General features: G+C 37.2%; 1 protein-coding gene across 1 annotated transcript; it reads left to right on the top strand.

Annotated features, from left to right (window-relative positions):
* The first annotated feature begins 223 nt into the window (after window positions 1-223).
* LOC130984991 (multisubstrate pseudouridine synthase 7) lies at window positions 224-17,820 on the top strand. Its single transcript, XM_057907709.1, has 21 exons — window positions 224-398; window positions 952-1,030; window positions 1,112-1,309; window positions 1,395-1,612; window positions 2,430-2,502; window positions 2,694-2,750; window positions 3,166-3,245; window positions 3,329-3,391; window positions 3,500-3,587; window positions 4,307-4,410; window positions 4,511-4,613; window positions 5,840-5,913; window positions 6,910-6,974; window positions 15,062-15,240; window positions 15,415-15,482; window positions 15,607-15,667; window positions 16,210-16,247; window positions 16,659-16,727; window positions 16,809-17,097; window positions 17,345-17,445; window positions 17,537-17,820. The coding sequence occupies exons 1-20, from the start codon at window positions 316-318 to the stop codon at window positions 17,369-17,371; spliced, it is 2,016 nt and encodes a 671-aa protein (XP_057763692.1). The 5' UTR covers window positions 224-315; the 3' UTR covers window positions 17,372-17,445; window positions 17,537-17,820.
* The last annotated feature ends 1,576 nt before the right edge of the window (window positions 17,821-19,396 follow it).

Genomic DNA, 19,396 nt, shown 5'->3' with positions numbered 1-19,396 from the left:
GTTTTTAAAAATTTAAATGAATACTTTTTTCCTATTTAATTAGTTTATGACTAACTATACATACCACTCTTTTAATAAAATATATAAAAATTAGAGATATTTTATAAACAACGATAAGATAAAACATGATCAATTGTTTTTTTTTTTTAAACTATCTTTAAATCTCATGCATAAATATCTTTATTATTTGGAATAGTTTAAAATTTTAACCGCTAAATGCTGAGAAGGCAAATTGTAACCTCACTCAAAAATATTAAACCCTTTCCCAAAATCTCCCCTTTCCTAAAACCCTTCTCCCGCCGGCCGGAGATAAGCATGAATTCCGTCGAAGAATCCCAAGTTGGTATCCTCTGCTACATTTCTCAACTCCCCGGCTTCCGTGGAATTCTCAAGCAGAGGTTTTTCCCTTATTAATTTTTTTTTTAAAATTATTAGTAGCACCAATTATTGGGGTTGATATTGATTACAGTTATGCTATTTATTACTGTGATTCTTCATTGTAGTTGTCCCATTTGAATCAATGTACAAAGAATAGAATTTTATAAATATCAAGGATGCATATGTATATGGCGTTCTGATATGATTTTACATTTAGTGGGCTCTATCGCACACAAGCTGCCTTTCTTTATGCTTCCATAGCTTATAAATCATTCTTGTGTACTTTGATGGATGAAGGTAAATTGACCGAAGTTATTCAACTATATCCCTTACTTTATTTGATATTGAAACTTAAAATGGCTGATAACCGAATGGGTTTGGATTGCTATTGCTGAATTGTGGGTTTGGTTGCAGAGCAACAAATAGAAAGAAACTTTGCATTTATGATTATGAAATAAAAATGAATGCCATTACCTTTTCATTATGCATCTTTCAAGTAAGTGGATTTGCTAGAACTTTATGCATTTATTTCCAGAAGCTGGCATAAGTACTTACTTTTTTGCTCCTTTTCAGATATTCAGATTTTATTGTAAATGAAGTGGGTTTGGATGGAAATGTTGTTCATTTAACTACGCTGGACTCTCCATTGGAGGTGCACTTAGTTCTTAGTTATTTCACGAGAAATCATGCATGGAAGAATATGCAGTATACTGACTTAAATTTCATCTGATAGATTGCCGTGGAAAAGAAAGGAAAATTAGCTGATTTACAGGATAGTGATTATACCCATGAGATAGAATCGTTCCGAGCTCTTGCTGGTGATTCTGATGTTGAGAAATTGAAAAAACTCATCGATCAAGTTGTTTCAGGAGTTATCAACAATGATGAATCTATTGTTCTTTCTCCAAGCTCTGACAAATCTCATCGAACTGTATGGTGAACAAATTCTGCTGAGTTTAGTACTTCTTAGATTGATATGTCATTCTTTCTTGTTCATCAAAGCATGATTTTTTCAGGCTGTTCATAACTTCTTCAAGGAAAGAATGAAATTTCTTGTTACTGACACAGTGGATGGGCCTGATTCTTCATCAAAGTGTATTCGTGTGCGATTGAATTCAGGAAGTAATAATGGCAGGGGAAGGAACTCCAGGAAAAGAAAAGACCGAAATGATAAACCATACGATTCTAGAGGCTCAGATGGTAGTTGGCCAGAAAATCTTGGCAAGTTTCTTAGGTGATGCCTCCTCTATCCATTTTATTTTACTTTTTTAATTTTTATCATACATAGAAGTATCACTGACTAAAAATGTCTGATCTTGCTTTTGTGTCTCCAAGATCCTTCAGAAAACTGGGCAATTGGCTATAGAAAAGAAAATATTATATGAAAATTTTGTGATTAAAGCAAAATAACATGTTGAGGAATGTCCCCCAAAAATGTTTTAAGTTTCACAAAGGAGCGTGACACATGAAAACCATTTTGATATAGTTACTATTTTGGAGCTATGTGTTGGAGTAATAAGGGGATGTAGGATACCATTGCACAAGTTGAAGGTGTAAATGATATTTCCTTTCACCCTTGTCCCATGTTAAAATTGAGAAAGCAGAGTATGCTTTTCACGATTTTCATTATTAGCTTAATCTAACATCACAGGGGGGTAAAAGTGCCTTGAGCCTGGAGGTTGATTGACGAGAATGATATTCATGTGATTCTGTAGTCTGGCATTTTCAACGAGGCATGGGCTGTTAAACTTTTTCCATTAGCTGGTTGCTTAAGGTTTATCCTCATTGTAGTGGTACAGGTGTCTTGAGTTTAAATATTTACAGTTAGTCTTATGTTCTCTATTTTCTGTTGCAATGAATGAAACTAATGGATTAGGATTCAGTATCTTTTCAAACATGTGGCCAATGTTCATTTCTTCTAATGAGTTTGTAATTCGGATAGTTTAATAACGATAAGCTGATTTTTGAAAAAGCATTGTTTGCCCTAAAGCTCATCATAGCTCTTTGTAAGTAATGTAATCTGATTATAGGGGTTGTTATTATATTCGCAGGTTTCATCTTTACAAGGAGAACAAGGATACACAAGAGGCCCTAGGGCTCCTTGCAAAGATGCTTGGCACTAAGGTACTTGAAATATTTATGGGGATCTGTAAGTTGCTACTCAGTAGTTTCTTGCTTCACCGCTTAGTTTGGATATTATTGATCAATAGCTTAATGCAACATCTGTTCCATCTAGTTCATTTTCTCTTACATTGTTTGTTTCCTATGATGTATAACCTGAAATTATTATGTCTTCCAATTTCCTTGGTTGGCAGCCCAGGTCATTTGGTTTTGCTGGCACAAAGGATAAACGTTCAGTATCCACTCAGAGGGTGATTTCATTTATTTTTTCTACTCCATATAAGTTCTTCAGCATTTGTTTATACCCCTCCCTAGCTCAACCCCAAAAAAAAAACCCACAAACATATTAAACCGAATTCTGGAAGCTAGTAATGGAATTCCTACAGGTTGAGTTCTTTAGTTTAAATAATCCTTCTTTCTTTGGTCACAGTTAGATATAAATTCTCATTTCTGGTAATTGTAATAACTTTGAGCTCGAAGGTAATTGTCAATATTCAAATTATTCTCACCCTGTCCAACTCCTCAAAAATAATCATCTCGGATCTATTGTGATGAAAATTACAGAAAATAATAATTTTATGAATGGAATCAAAACCTAAAGTTGGAATTTCTGAAGATGATATCAGTTGATACATACTTCTTACTTTTTTTTTTTTTTGCATGTAGGTTACGGTTTTCAAGCAGCGGGCAAGTAGGTTAGCTGCACTTAATGAGAAATTGATTGGTATTAAAGTTGGAAACTTCTGGTAAGCAAATGATAATGACTAGACTAGCTATAGATCATGTATTATTATTCTGTACTATTATGATGAGTTTTCTTTGTTTCTAGCCATGTTAACGAAGGACTTGTTCTTGGGCAGCTCCAAGGAAATAGATTCACAATTACATTAAGGTGATAATCTCTGAAGACATGAAATGTCAAGATACTAATTGAATTACACACTATGAGGCTATGCATATTGAATCTACAATTCAGAGTTACCATTTTCCATGTTTGCAGAAGCATCAGTGCTGAGAATGAAGATATTATCAGAGCAGCTGCTACTGCCTTAGGGAAGAATGGATTTATCAACTATTTTGGTTTGCAGGTTATTTAATGGATCCGAGTATACTCTCCTGCTATAAGTTTTGAATTCTGTGCATATTGTTAAATCATTTAGATTACAGACTGAGAGCAATTTTAGGCTCCATAATAACACATGGGACATTTTGACAAATCCTACAAACGAGAAACTTCAGTTGCTACTTTAAAATTTAACTTATTAAATCCAACCTCCTAGTTTACCCCTGTCCCTATGTTGGTTAATAATATATGCTTATTGAAAGCTTTGTAGCTATCTAAGCATATTCCTAGTTCTCTTTAAGCTAATCTGAACCAACAAATGCATCCGATGTAGATGACTGACAAAAACCCACTCTAGATTCTCAGGAGTTACCAAAAACTCGTCATCTATTATGATAGTTCACATGTGCAATACAAAATAATCCAGAATTGATCTAATTCACTGTTCTTTACTCTCTGAACATGATCGTATCAAAGTCTCTCTGATTTTATGTTGTGTGCCTTGAAGGATACCCCACTTTGATGCATGAATCCCTTAAGCAAGCTTTTTCCTTATTTAAGATAAAGCTGATAAAGGACATCATAATCAGTTAGGAGAAATTAGCTTCCCCTGAGACCTTAAATATGCCCGCTTGTATCTCTGACTTAAGCTATCAACTTTTTACCGTGGATGGTGTTTGTTCTACATGAAGTTGAAAACTCTTCCTTTCTGCTCAAATTGACCATGACACTTGGTGTTTTCAGCGCTTTGGAAGCAGTTCTATAGCAACCCATCTCATTGGAGCTGCATTACTGCGAGGAGAATGGAAAACTGCTGTTAGCATGGTTCTGGAGCCGCGAGAAGGAGATATCCTTTTGCATTGCTGTTCACATGTTTACATATTCTTGAAAAAGAATGGCCTTGTTAAATTGTTGCATGTTTCTTCTTGACTAAGATATTTGATCACAGAAGGATGCCACAAGAAAGATAAGAGAATATTACAAGGAGAGTGGTGACATTGAGGGTACTTTAAGGCAGCTACCACGATATCTTGTTGCAGAACGTGCTATTGTAAGTCCTGTATTATGCATTTTATACCCTAATTTATGGCAATGTCATCCAACTACATGTTGACATTTGAATGTGACCTTCTGAATCAACAAAAAAAGGCAATTATGAAACGATGGCAGGGAATATGTTTTGAAAAGAATGATCATCCTACACTCAAGCTTTCTTCCTGAAGTGTGTAAAAGACAGTTGAAGCTTGGAAGATTTAAGACTAGCATTAGACAACTTCTCCATCCTCTGTCTCTGATTATTTTTTATTTCCTTTAAGTTCCTCATCTGATGATCACGATTTGATAGTTGGTACCTTTGCAACTGTGCAAATCTATACCCACCCTGTGGCCCTGCCGGATCATTTAAGAAACCTGGCTGATTATGCTTTCTCATTAACTTGTACAGACAAATTAGAAAAATCTAAGTAGTTTGCAGAAAATTCCTGTCTCATGGCCACTCATTGCCAGCTGAACACTCAAAATGCCCATAAGGCTGATCTAGTAGGTTTATTTAGTTTTATATGTTGCATCTAGTTTATTAATGCAATTGTTAGCATACAAATGATATTGGTGACAAGTTGTTTTGTTTTACAGAGGTAGGATTAGTGACTAAAAGGGCACCATATTCTCCTTTATGCTTTAATTGAGGTATAGGTAGAATAAACTTGTCTGAAGTAGCTTTTGTACGAGGTTCGTTCAGGTGATCTGTGCAACAACATTACAACCTCAAAACATTGTCTTATGAGAATATACTTTAAGTGGTTCATGACCTACAGAACCCTCATACCTTCAACATCCTGAAACATCTATACTCATTACTGATTTCATAAAACTCATACCCATATTTGAGTTGTGATGTAATCCGCGCTTCATTCATATGGCCCCTCGGATTGAGCATGCATTTTGATCACCACTTCCTATTTGACTGAATTCCATCAAAGTGCTCGTGTTTGTATGTACTCATGTAATGTACATATGTAAAAAAGTTCAAGCTACCACGGATAAGCCATTATAGGTAAACTATAGGTAGAGAAAGATGGTAAGAGTCAGTTTAAGCTTATGTTTGAAGCAAACATTTTTAAGCTTTAGGTCATCGTATTAACTTATTAGGAATGCATGTGCTATTTTACGTATGCTTTTCAAACTATCTCATTCATCTCTGACTTGATCGAATCATAGTTCTACAATTTTGTCTGTATCTGTTATTTGTGACAACGACTTCATTTTCTTGATATTCAGCTGCAGTGCTTCCAAAAGTGCCCTGGAAATTGCTTACAAGCTTTGTTGGCAATACCTAGGACATTGAGAATGATGTAAGTATTATTACAGGCTTCATGTTGTGTATTGTCTATCTGCATTTGCCTTTGGCCCTTTGTCACTATTTTGGTTTATAAATATTGACTTTGCTTGCTTGAAAGATACTTAGATGTGTTAACTAGTGTCAGGAGAATATTAGTTAGATAGGATCCATATGTTATGGTGAAAAGAGTATCTTTCTAATTTTTGGGATGGGCCTCACAGAATCAATTACTCTCAATCTTAAAACTGATTAGTTTCCAGAATTTTCAACTCCTATCATTTCAGTCTTCAGATGATTAAATGAATTCTGACATATGACTGAGTTGCCAATCAGCTTAAGTAGAACATTAGAAGTAAACAAGTACTTTGTGGTATACAAGAACCATTGTCAAAGCATCTGGCAATTCAAAATTTGTTCAACACGAGGCCAAATGCCAATTCTGTTGTTTCATAGTCGGTGGCTATATTACAAATTTCAGCACTGTTTGTTCAAAAGAACCTTGATAAATAATGATTGAAGCTTTGGAATGCCTATCCATAATTTCTAAGATAAGCACACTCCTATTAATGGTCCATCATTTATTCATACATATGGTTAATCACACCTTTATCCTTCTGCAAAGTTATTCATTGCCCCCATCCATTGAAAAATTATGGTGCCACTATTTCTTCTTTGGCTTTGTGTTCAGACAAGGGCATCTAGACACCGTATGGATTCAAGTCACCATATACATGTTCTACTTTGTTAGTTTTCACACAATAGCTTCCATGCATTTTCTCACAATAGTGAAGTTCTTTATGTAGTAGATGCTCAGATTTCAAGTTTCACAACTTCTATAAAGATTTATGTTCCAAATGACACTCATTTGAAGTATCTTTGTATTTAGATGTTTGTGTTTAAGTTGTAAGAAGATTTATGGCTATGCACTTGTTCAAGTATTATTGTGTTAAAAGATTATGTAATTAAATCATTCTTTGCCTTTAGTGATATGGTGTGTTTCAACTTTCAGGTTTGTACATAGTTATCAAAGCTATTTATGGAACCATGCAGCTAGTATGAGAGTACAAAATTATGGTATGTAGGCTTTCAAGTTTTTTGTTATCTCTTTCACATGGTGATATAAATGAGCTGCCTACATAGCACTGCTGATTAGGATTTAAAAAACTGTACATATTTGCAAAGGTGAGTGCAAAAAACAATTGTAATAGTTAGATTGGGAAGTGGTTGAGGTATTTGTGATGCCAAACAACATCACCAAAAATTCATGTAGAGAATAAAGATATAAAACATATTGAAGAAGAAGAAGTAGGAAGGTGTATTTATATTGGAGATAAGAGTACATATTTATATGTAAGAGAACTATCACAACTAGGAACACTAAATCAATGTGGGATACTTATTACTATTCATAACACTCCCCCTCAAGCTGGAGCATATATGTTAATCATATTCAGCTTGATACACAACTCAGAGAAACGCTTGCCTCCCAACGGTTTAGTGAAGATATCAGCAATTTGATCTGACGAAGAAGTGAACGGAGTAGAAATAGTTTGGTTCAATACACACTCACGAATGAAATGGCAGTCAACCTCAATATGTTTAGTCCGTTCATGAAAAACTGGATTGTTAGCAATGTAAATAGCTGCTTGGTTATCACAGTGCATGGGTAACGGTTCATTGAAAATGAATCCTAATTCCCAAAGCAGATTCTTCACACCAATCATCTCAGTTGCAGTATGAGCCATAGCTCTATACTCAGCCTTGGCTGAAGATCTAGCAACTGTTTGTTGTTTCTTGCTCCTCCAAGTTATCAAATTTCCACCCAAGTAAGTACAGTATCCAGATGTCGATTTCCGATCAATTTTAGAGCCAGCATAATCAGCATCAGAGTACCCTTCAATTTTTAGATGACCATTTTTTTAAAAAAACAATCTTTTTCCCGGAGATTTCTTGATATATCGAAGAATTCGAATAGCAGCTTCCCAATGAACTTGTTTAGGCTTATCCAAGAAACGACTAACCAAACCAACCGCAAAAGAAATATCAGGCCGTGTCACTGTCAAGTAGATAAGTTTCCCAACAAGACGTCTGTACTTAGATTTGTCCTCCAAGAAATCTTCACTCTCATCCCAGACATTCGGGTCAATATCCATAGGAGTATCAACCGGCTTCGTTCCCAACAACCCGGTTTCTTTAAGTAAATCAGTAGCATACTTCTGCTGAGACAAAGAAATTCCATACTTGCTGTGAGCAATTTCAATTCCCAAGAAGTACTTGGGACGTCCCAAATCCTTAATAACGAATTGTTCTTGCAAGTATGTCTTTGTATCAGCAATTCCTTGTACATCACTTCCAGATATAAGGATGTCATCGACATAGACAACGAGAATGACAATTTCAGAGGCTTGATGGCGCACAAAAACAGAGTGGTCAGACTTGCATTGCTTAAACCCAATTTTGCTGAGAACACTACTAAACTTGTCAAACCATGCCTTCGGACTTTGCTTAAGACCATAAATAGCCTTCTTAAGACAATACACCTTAGTAGAATCCTCCCCCTGAGCAACATACCCGGGAGGTTGCTCCATATAAACAGTTAGAGATATATCGCCATAGAGAAAAACATTCTTCACATCAAGCTGATACATAGGCCAAGAAAGATTAACAGCCAAGGAGAACAAGATGCGAATGGAGTTTAAGCGAGCGGTGGGAGAGAATGTCTCAAAGTAATCCACACCATAAGTCTGTGTAAAACCTTTTGCTACAAGGCGGGCTTTGTACCGATCAATGGTACCTTCAGCAAGAAACTTGATAGTGAACACCCAACGACAAGAAACAATAACAGCAGAAACAGGAGCAGTTGCTAGAACCCAAGTGCCACGAGATAAAAGGGCACACATCTCCTCATCCATAGCAGCCTTCTAATGCGGATGTTTGAGTGCCTCAAGGTAATAAGTTGGAATAATTGTAGAGAAAAGGGAAAGAGCAAAAGACCGAAAAGAAAGACTCAAACAGGCAAAAAGAGACATAGTTAGACATTGGATGGCGAGTGGTACAAGTACGTTTACCTTTGCGTATAGCGATAGGTAAGTCATCTGTGTTGGCAGGTTGGTTCATCCTCAGAATCTGCTGAAGAAGATAACTCGGGTGGAGAACATGAGACCGGTTCAGCAACAAGTCTATGGAACTGGTGCGGGACGAGGACGACGGGTATACACTGGTAAGGGTTGAGTAGGAGGAGAAACTATCGCCGCTATAGGCAAAGGAGCAGAGTGTAACTTATTTGGAGAAGTAGTGCTAGTATGAGGAAAAAATGGAAGAGATTCAAAGAAGGTGACATCGGCACAGACATAGTGACGTTTGGTAAGAGGGTCAAGACATCTATACCCTTTCTGTGTTCTAGAATACCCGAGAAAAACACACTTAATAGATGAGGAGATAACTTATCTAACCCAGGACTTAGATCATGAACAAAATAAACACACCCAAAAATGCGAGGAGGGACAGGGTAAAGAGGTTTGTCAGGATGAAGATACGAAAAAGGAATATCTCCATGAAGCACACTAGAAGGCATTTTATTAATGAGAAAACATGCCGTAAGAACAGGATCACCCCATAACCACTTAGGAACCCGCATATGAGACATAAGAGTACGAGCAACATCCAAAATATGACGGTGTTTTCGTTCTGCAACTCCATTTTGTTGGGAAGTATGTGAGCAGGAAGTTTGATGAATTATGCCACGAGAATCACAAAAAGATGAAATAGATTTTTGAGTGAATTCAAAAGCATTATCAGTGCGAAGAATACGCAAATCGACAGAATATTGAGTTTTTATTTCATGATTAAAAGAGTTTAGTATAGCAGGGACTCCAGTTCTCTGTTTGAGCAAATACACCCATGTCATACGCGAATAATCATCAACCAAGACCATAAAATATCTGAAACCCCCTCTAGACTCAACTCGACTCTGACCCCAAACATCACAATGAACAAGCTCAAAAGCAAAAGAACTACGTTTATCAATTCTAGAAGGAAAAGATGTGCGATGGTGCTTGCCCAACTCACAAGACTCACATTGAAATTCAACAGGCGAAGTAGGAATTAAACTGCGAAGACTAGACGGCGACGGATGACCAAGGCGACAATGCCACTGATATGGAGTCACGGTGGCAGAGAGAGCACGCGAAGGTGTAGGAATACCAGAATCCAAGTAGTAAACCCCGTCACGCTCATGTCCTCCACCAATCGTCCTCTTCGTCTGCAGGTTCTAAAAGGTAACAAAGGTAGGAAAAAAAGTGACAGAGCAATTGTGAGTTTTGGTAAGTTGACTAACCGATAATAAGCTAACGGGAAATTTAGAAGCAAGCATGACATTGTTAAGAGTTAATTGAGGAGTAGGACGGACAACACCACTTCCCCGTCACCGAAGAATAGGTGCCATCAGCGACACGGACAGAAGGTAATGATGAAGGAGTAAAAGATGTCAAAAGAGATTTAGTACCAGTAATATGGACAGAGGCACCAGAATCTACCAACCAAGACTTACCATGAGACACTGCAAACGCACCTGCAGAAGCAACTATAGGAGAGACTGCACTAGTAGATGGAGCAGTACCAGATGACAAATTGATGGATTGGATCAGTTTGTCGTATTGAGCCCGTGAGAGCGAGACCGTATCATCACTGGAGGAAGACTGAGGATCAGGAACAACTGTATGAGCCCGACCTGGTTTGCCAAAGGTTTTCCAACAATTTTCAGGAGTGTGGTTGGTTCGGTGGCAATACTCACAATAACGATCAGAACCGCGACCTCGGCCACGACCTCGTTCACCACTACGGCCACGAACACGACCACCGTAAGAACTTTGACCGTGAGCATAATTTTGATTCTGAACAGCCTGGCTGGAGGGCGAAAAAAGGCACTAACATGAGAATTCTGACCGCGAGCAGCCATGGCAGAAAAATTAGGTGAAATAGCATCATCGGTACGACCAGTGGAAGCCCGCAACACACGAGATAAGGCATTGGATAATGATGGAACATTATCACTTGATAACAGGCTGTCACGAACTGGTCGGAGATCAGCATCCAAACCTGATAAGAATTTGGCAACCATGAACTCTTCCCACTGTGTGGCCCGCTGAGTGACAAAACAGGATAGTGGATGATAAACAAGAATTTCATCAGCAAGTCCCTTGAGTATAGAGAAATAGTCATTAACTGATTGGTCAGACTGAGTATGAGAGAAAAGTTTCTCATATAACTCGAAGACACGAGATACGTTCTTGTCATTGGAATACATCTGCCGCAATGTATCCCACATGTTCTTAGCAGTTTCTAAGAACATGATATATTTATACTAACAGAGTCTTCAAGACTATTCAAAAGCCAAGTCATGACAGCACAATCGTCGGCAATCCAGGCATCATATTTGAGATCCGTATAAGCAACTGGATCACTTAGAACATGTGTTTTCTTTTTCTGAGAGCCTAAGAACAATAGAAAGGCACGAGACCAAATAAGATAATTGGAACCATTCAATTTTATGGTGGTTCATAGGGCAACGGATTTTGAATCAGACATGAAAGCAATAGTAGTGCCAGCAGCGGTGGCTGAGAACAAAAGCTAGAGAGGGAGGCTGTGCGACGGGGAGACCCGAGCAGCAATAGTAGTGTCAGCCGGAGAGAAGGACGGCCGGAGAGATGAAGGAAAACAAAGAAGAAAAAATTTTCTGATGTGGAAGATCAGACAATGCTGCAACCACAGAGTATAAATACACCTTCCTACTTCTTCTTCTTCAATATGTTTTATATCTTTATTCTCTACATGGTATCAGAGCATGTTAGATACCTGATAATTTTTTCTACTGTACTATTAACATGAATAGGAAATACAGTCTGTATTATGAATAGTATTGTACGTATTTATGAATAGTTTTTTCCTTTTTCTTTTCTTTCTCTTGTACTATTCCTATAAGTATGCTCTGTGGTTGCAGCATTGTCTGATCTTCCACATCAGAAAATTTTTTCTTCTTTGTTTTCCTTCATCTCTCCGGCCGTCCTTCTCTCCGGCTGGCACTACTATTACTGCTCGGGTCTCCCCGTCGCTACAGCCTCCCTCTCTAGCTTTTGTTCTCAGCCACCGCTGCTGTCTATTCGCTATATAGGGTTTGAGTTTTCTAATCCTTTTACATCATGTCTGATTCAAAATCCGTTGCCCTAGGAACTACCATAAAATTGAATGGTTCCAATTATCTTCTCTGGTCTCGTGCCTTTCTATTGTTCTTAGGCTCTCAGAAAAAGAAAACACATGTTCTAAGTGATCCAGTTGCTTATACGGATCTCAAATATTATGCCTGGAGTGACGACGATTGTGCTGTCATGACTTGGCTTTTGAATAGTCTTGAAGACTCTGTTAGTAAGAATATCATGTTCTTAGAAACTGCTAAGAACATGTGGGATACATTGCGGCAGATGTATTCCAATGACAAGAACGTATCTCGTGTCTTCGAGTTATATGAGAAACTTTTCTCTCATACTCAGTCTGGCCAATCAGTTAATGACTATTTCTCTATACTCAAGGGACTTGCTGATGAAATTCTTGTTTATCATCCACTATCCTGTTTTGTCACTCAGCGGGCCACACATTGGGAAGAGTTCATGGTGGCCAAATTCTTATCAGGTTTGGATGCTGATCTCCGACCAGTTCGTGATAGCCTGTTATCAAGTGATAATGTTCCATCATTATCCAATGCCTTATCTCGTGTGTTGCGGGCTTCCACTGGTCGTACCGATGATGCTATTTCACCTAATTTTTCTGCCATGGCTGCTCGCGGTCAGAATTCTCATGTTAGTGCCTTTTTTTCGCCCTCCAGCCAGGCTGTTCAGAATCAAAATTATGCTCACGGTCAAAGTTCTTACGGTGATCGTGTTCGTGGCCGTAGTGGTGAACGAGGCCGAGGTCGCGGTTCTGATCGTTATTGTGAGTATTGCCACCGAACCAACCACACTTCTGAAAATTGTTGGAAAACCTTTGGCAAACCAGGTCGGGCTCATACAGTTGTTCCTGATCCTCAGTCTTCCTCCAGTGATGATACGGTCTCGCTCTCACGGGCTCAATACGACAAACTGATCCAATCCATCAATTTGTCATCTGGTACTGCTCCATCTACTAGTGCAGTCTCTCCTATAGTTGCTTCTGCAGGTGCGTTTGCAGTGTCTCATGGTAAGTCTTGGTTGGTAGATTCTGGTGCCTCTGTCCATATTACTGGTACTAAATCTCTTTTGACATCTTTTACTCCTTCATCATTACCTTCTGTCCGTGTCGCTGATGGCACCTATTCTTCGGTGACGGGGAGTGGTGTTGTCCGTCCTACTCCTCAATTAACTCTTAACAATGTCATGTTTGCTTCTAAATTTCCCGTTAGCTTATTATCGGTTAGTCAACTTACCAAAACTCACAATTGCTCTGTCACTTTTTTTGTTACCTTTTAGAACCTGCAGACGAAGAGGACGATTGGTGGAGGACATGAGCGTGACGGGGTTTACTACTTGGATTCTGGTATTCCTACACCTTCGCGTGCTCTCTCTGCCACCGTGACTCCATATCAGTGGCATTGTCGCCTTGGTCATCCGTCGCCGTCTAGTCTTCGCAGTTTAATTCCTACTTCGTCTGTTGAATTTCAATGTGAGTCTTGTGAGTTGGGCAAGCACCATCGCACATCTTTTCCTTCTAGAATTGATAAACGTAGTTCTTTTGCTTTTGAGCTTGTTCATTGTGATGTTTGGGGTCAGAGTCGAGTTGAGTCTAGAGGGGGTTTCAGATATTTTATGGTCTTGGTTGATGATTATTCGCGTATGACATGGGTGTATTTGCTCAAACAGAGAACTGGATTCCCTGCTATACTAAACTCTTTTAATCATGAAATAAAAACTCAATATTCCGTCGATTTGCGTATTCTTCGCACTGATAATGCTTTTGAATTCACTCAAAAATCTATTTCATCTTTTTGTGATTCTCGTGGCATAATTCATCAAACTTCCTGCTCACATACTTCCCAACAAAATGGAGTTGCAGAACGAAAACACCATCATATTTTGGATGTTGTTCGTACTCTTATGTCTCATATGCGGGTTCCTAAGTGGTTATGGGGTGATCCTGTTCTTACGGCATGTTTTCTCATTAATAGAATGCCTTCTAGTGTGCTTCATGGAGATATTCCTTTTTCGTATCTTCATCCTGACAAACCTCTTTACCCTGTCCCTCCTCGCATTTTTGGGTGTGTTTGTTTTGTTCATGATCTAAGTCCTGGGTTAGATAAGTTATCTCCTCGTTCTATTAAGTGTGTTTTTCTCGGGTATTCTAGAACACAGAAAGGGTATAGATGTCTTGACCCTCTTACCAAACGTCACTATGTCTGTGCCGATGTCACCTTCTTTGAATCTCTTCCATTTTTTCCTCATACTAGCACTACTTCTCCAAATAAGTTACACTCTGCTCCTTTGCCTATAGCGGCGATAGTTTCTCCTCCTACTCAACCCTTAGCTTAAATGTGCACGGAAAGTTGTCTTGCTTTTTCGCTTAAATTATTAGCACTGTAAGTGCATTGGTGCAATTGTATAAAGCGGTGAGCAAGGTCATATGCACAAAGACTAAAATATTACGACTTACTATTATCCGAAGTGTAATCCTCTATCTAGACTATGGGATTTAGAGTTGGTTTTTATAACTAAATCTTGCAAATAAAATAAAACTGTGAAGACAATGGAAATTCAAATAGATAAGGAAATACCCTAGAGCTTTGGTTTCAAAGGAATTGGAAACTAAACAAATTCAGATCAATTAATCATTTGCGAACTTAATTATTCCTAAGACAATCACAAATAAAGCATAACCTACTCCCTTAGTGAATAAATTGTAGATTAAATGCAAGACTACTGTCCTCAGGTTAAAGGGAAGAAACAAAAAATATTTTCCTGGCGTTAGGTTTTGTTCAAGTGCATCAACAGAAGTCCTTTAGGGAAAGCTGACCTTATTGAACATATTATTCTCTCGTTGTATTTGAGAAACTCAGGTTCTTAATGATTTAACTTGTGGGAGAGACCAATCTACAAGATATTTAATTCATGATTCTTCTATGCCTTATAAAACAAATGTAGGGTTTCACCAGGTTGTGTTGGGTGATTTAGTATACTGCAAAGAAGAAGAGGGTGACAAAGAAACGATAACATCTATTTTGGAGTGTGAAGTTGATGGTGGCGATGATACACACATTGATTGTGATCTTGAGGACATACCACTGTCCGATCTTTCTGAAGTGAAAAATGCATCTGTTAAGGTACTGTTCTGGAAGTCTTTCTACACCAGCTCTTAATGGGTAATTTCAAACTAAAATTAATGAACAGGTTATACGTACTTCTATTTATAGCCAGCTCTTAAGATGCATAGCCTGCATATGATCATGATAGAGAATCTGTATTACTCCACTTAGTACTGACTTCTATTTATACAGGTTATAAGTGAGGAGGATATTGCTGCTGAGAAGTATTCTATTGAAGATATTGTCCTTCCTTTACCTGGGTAAAGTTTGGCTGAATCCTAGAAATCTTGATATTCTTTTCTTTTCCCAATCACCTAAAAATTTCCCCAATTTAAGGAGGTTGATATATATGGCTGCCTTAAGCTTCTTTAATGCATTCACCAGGTCAAGAGTATCTTATCCATCAAATGAAATTGGAAAAATCTATCATGACTTGGCAAAAAAGGTGAAGTTTTTTACTCTTTATCCTGCCTATTTAATTCATATGTAGATTATAAGTGAGAGACTCATACTAGATGAAAATATGACAAATATGTAGGCTTCTTCATTAACTATTTGTAGCTGTATAGTTCTCTTACGGATTCTCTTTATAGTCCATATCAACGTGCTCATGAACTTTTTTCAGAAATCAGTGTATCATCACAAAAAGCTAGAACATTATTCTGAGAATAAGTGTATGTATCAATACAAAAAATCATGGATAAGACAGATGCTTTCATGTCTGTTAAAGATAAACATTTTATTGTTATGTTTATTTTGACATGTTATGCTATATGCGAATTTATTATTTAATTGGACGTACACTATATGCTTATGTATTTCAATTTCTATTTTTACAATTAACTGATTTTTCTTTTGATATATAATAATTTGGCTTATAAAATTGAAATACATGCATCGGATGGGGGGAAATACTAGTTTATATAACTCTCGCACTCTCTCTCTCTCGTGCATTTCCTCACAAATCTTAATGTGCTTGCTTGTCAGGATGGTATCAGCTTGACTGAGAGTGCACACAATTCAAAGTGAGTAATTCACATGATTTTTAAGTATTGAATTTCATTCTAGTTAGCATAATGTACATGGGTGTTTTGGACTTAGATAAGTGATAAACTTCGACCCCCTGCGTAAGGATGGGTGACAGGTGACTCTGAAAGCTAGACATTGTTGCAAAGAGGTCCTTTTGACATAATAAAAGGGAACCGATTTATCCCCTATTTCATTGTCAGCTTTATAATTTTATCTTTTCTTGTCCTATCGTCTCAAAAATCATCTTTATTGCTATTTCACTTAATCTTCACTGATTCTCTTCTCTCCTTTCTGCCACCTGTACCCACCAAAAACATATTTCAATTCTTCTGTAGTACCTTTTGTTCTTGATTTTTAGTCAGCTTTCGAGGATGCTTTCACCATTCTACGTTGCCTGCTGCTTGTAGGGAGTTTTCATTAACCAATATGACTGGAGCATATAGGCGGGTGTTTCAAAAGCCTAAGGATTTTGAATGGTAATCTTAACTCTTGGCTACACTCCTTTTAGAGCTGATGGTCTTCTTGATTCTTGAAAATTTAATGTACTTAATCGGCAGGGAATTGCTCAAGTACACGGATCCAAATCTGCCACTGGCGGAGACAGATTTGGACATTATTGCCAAGTCACGTGCAGCCCCAATTGTCAGAGATTCGGATGAAAAGGAAAACCCTCATGATTGCAGATTGGAGGCAGAAAAATGCAACAATGAGACTGAGCTTTCAGCAGGCATTAAAGATGATATACAAACCGAGGAAAGCCAGACGGCCCTCAAGTTGGGTTTTACCCTCCCAGCTTCATGTTACGCAACTATGGCCATAAGGGAGCTGCTGAAGACATCAACCTCGGTATGTACACTATACTCTCTCATTTCCATGCCAACTAATTTGCAGTAGGCTGTAATCCATGCAATGCAAATCCTGCTCTCAACATCAGAAACGAGATTCTGTGTAGTTTTTATTCATATGCTTGAGGCCATTGTTCTCTTTGTTCATTCATCCAAGTAATTACTGCAAAGCGACCAATTCTTCGTACCTCAGGACCGTGCTACTTGCTAGGTAGATAAATCATAAAACTCTCTCTCTCTTGTTGCAGGTTGCATTCCACAAGGCGCTAAACTAGACCATTCACCACTGAAGGCGATTCAGATCTTTTCTTGATGCGAAGTTGTCCCAATTTGTAATCCCTGGCTAAAGGTATGTTCATTTTACTTGCTTTTATGATGTTGTATGAATCAGGAATGCCAAATGTTGAATTGTTTTATCTTCTGCCCACTCCCCTGGACAGCAAAATGATGAACTCGACTTCACAACCGACTGACTGCAATCTCGTTAACTTTCCCGCCATTTTTTCACCGGAGATTCATCACCTCACGACCTACTTATCCTTATGCTTCTGCCCCTATCAAATGGACTGAAAAATGCCTGAATAGAACTCCTGATCATAGGGGTATATATTTACTAATTTATCGCGATAACTATCGTTGTATTTCTATCTGTTTGTTTAATGCATCGACTGTATATTTATAGAGCTCGTCTCTGTTTCTAGTATTTTTTTTATGACTGATGTTAGCTTATCTGTTTCTGTATTAAATTTACCTAATTTTTGTTAGTAATGTAACACAATGAGTTTTTCTTTACCCAATTTAGAAAATTTATCAAATTAGGGTTCATTTGCGTCACTATGATTATGGTAGGCACGTTACATATTTGATTCAACTGCATGTTTACTTATTTTTTCGTTATATTCTAAGAGGGTGTTTGGTTTAATTTGATGAATTTTTCAAGAGCATTCATTCATTTTATCATTAATCATACTAAACAAGATGAACACACTTTATAATCACTATCCATTGAATTCAAACTTGGAATATTTTCCTTTCAAAATGATTTTTCTATTCTCTGCACTAATCAAACTTGATAGAAATTAACTTTCCTTTCATAGTTATATTTTTATCACAAAGTGTGTAAATTATCTGCACTAATCACACCATTAATTAACATAGTTATATTTTTATCACAATATTGTTAAATGACAATTATCTCCGAGTGCAATCGAGGACCCGACTTGCTCACTTCGATCATGTATATATGCGAGTATATGGGCACATATTTTAATAAAATGGATGGTGATTTTTATGTACGGGATAAAAAGTCTCATCAATGTATGGACGAGTGGTTAAGATTGAATTAAAGATAATTTTTTTATAAATAGTGAATTTTTATATGGATAAAAGATAAGAAAAATATGTGAAATCATGTTCTAAAAAGATAAGTTTCATATTTTTAGTGGAACGAAAATAGTATTTTCTCCATTTTTAAGTGTTTTCATGTTGTCAAAACACACGTATCAAGATAGTTGGTAATTTTCCTCTTTTTACTTCTAATCATTGCATGGAAAAATGAAAAGGTAAAGATTTATCACCACAAAAAGGATAACATGGGAAATTATGCATTAATTTATCATGAAATAAGACACTTATTTAGGGACATAACTCATTTCTTTTCTTAAGAGGACACTTGAAAAATAGAAGGATTTATGGAAAAACTTGCGTGCGGCCGGCCGCGTAGCATGCGGTCGGTTTGAAAGTTTACATTTCTTCACAATAATGTTTACTTTTATTCATAAGAACTTATACTTTTAATTATTTTCACTTATTAATACTTATATTATTAACTATTTGGTCAAGTAATCATTGTAATAAAAAATAATTATTGTTACAATGAAACGTAATATTTCTAAAGTATTACATTTATTCACGATAAGTGTTACTTTTATTCATGAGAAACTTCGTACTATTACATAAGTATACATTTGTGCGAACAAATATATATCTTATGCTTATTAAAAGTAATCAGTCGCATACTATGAGGCCGGCCGCATGCAAGACCAACCCTTAATTATAATATATATATATATGTGTAGTATATGTGTGTGTGTGTGTGTGTAGTGTGAGAGAGAGAGAGAGAGAGAGAGAGAGAGAGAGAGAGAAGGGTTGAAGTAATTACATAAGCTGTAAAATAAGAAGAGTATTTATGGATGTATATTCAGGTGAAATTTTCTTTTCTAATTTATATATATATATCACGCAAAGCAAAGATACGGACTGCCACAAAGTATTGATTGAATGGAGCTTAAATAGCAATA

This window comes from Salvia miltiorrhiza, chromosome 5 (assembly GCF_028751815.1).
Source record: "Salvia miltiorrhiza cultivar Shanhuang (shh) chromosome 5, IMPLAD_Smil_shh, whole genome shotgun sequence".
In the NCBI taxonomy this organism is placed as follows: domain Eukaryota; kingdom Viridiplantae; phylum Streptophyta; class Magnoliopsida; order Lamiales; family Lamiaceae; genus Salvia; species Salvia miltiorrhiza.
This window is presented reverse-complemented; position numbering and strand designations above follow the sequence as displayed.

Excerpts from the sequence above, each read along its gene's own strand:
- LOC130984991 (XM_057907709.1), top strand. The coding sequence starts at position 316 with ATGAATTCCGTCGAAGAATCCCAAGTTGGTATCCTCTGCTACATTTCT. Across the intron at positions 1,031-1,111 it reads CGCTGGACTCTCCATTGGAG|ATTGCCGTGGAAAAGAAAGG; the intron begins GTGCACTTAGTT and ends TTCATCTGATAG. Across the intron at positions 3,392-3,499 it reads AGATTCACAATTACATTAAG|AAGCATCAGTGCTGAGAATG; the intron begins GTGATAATCTCT and ends CCATGTTTGCAG.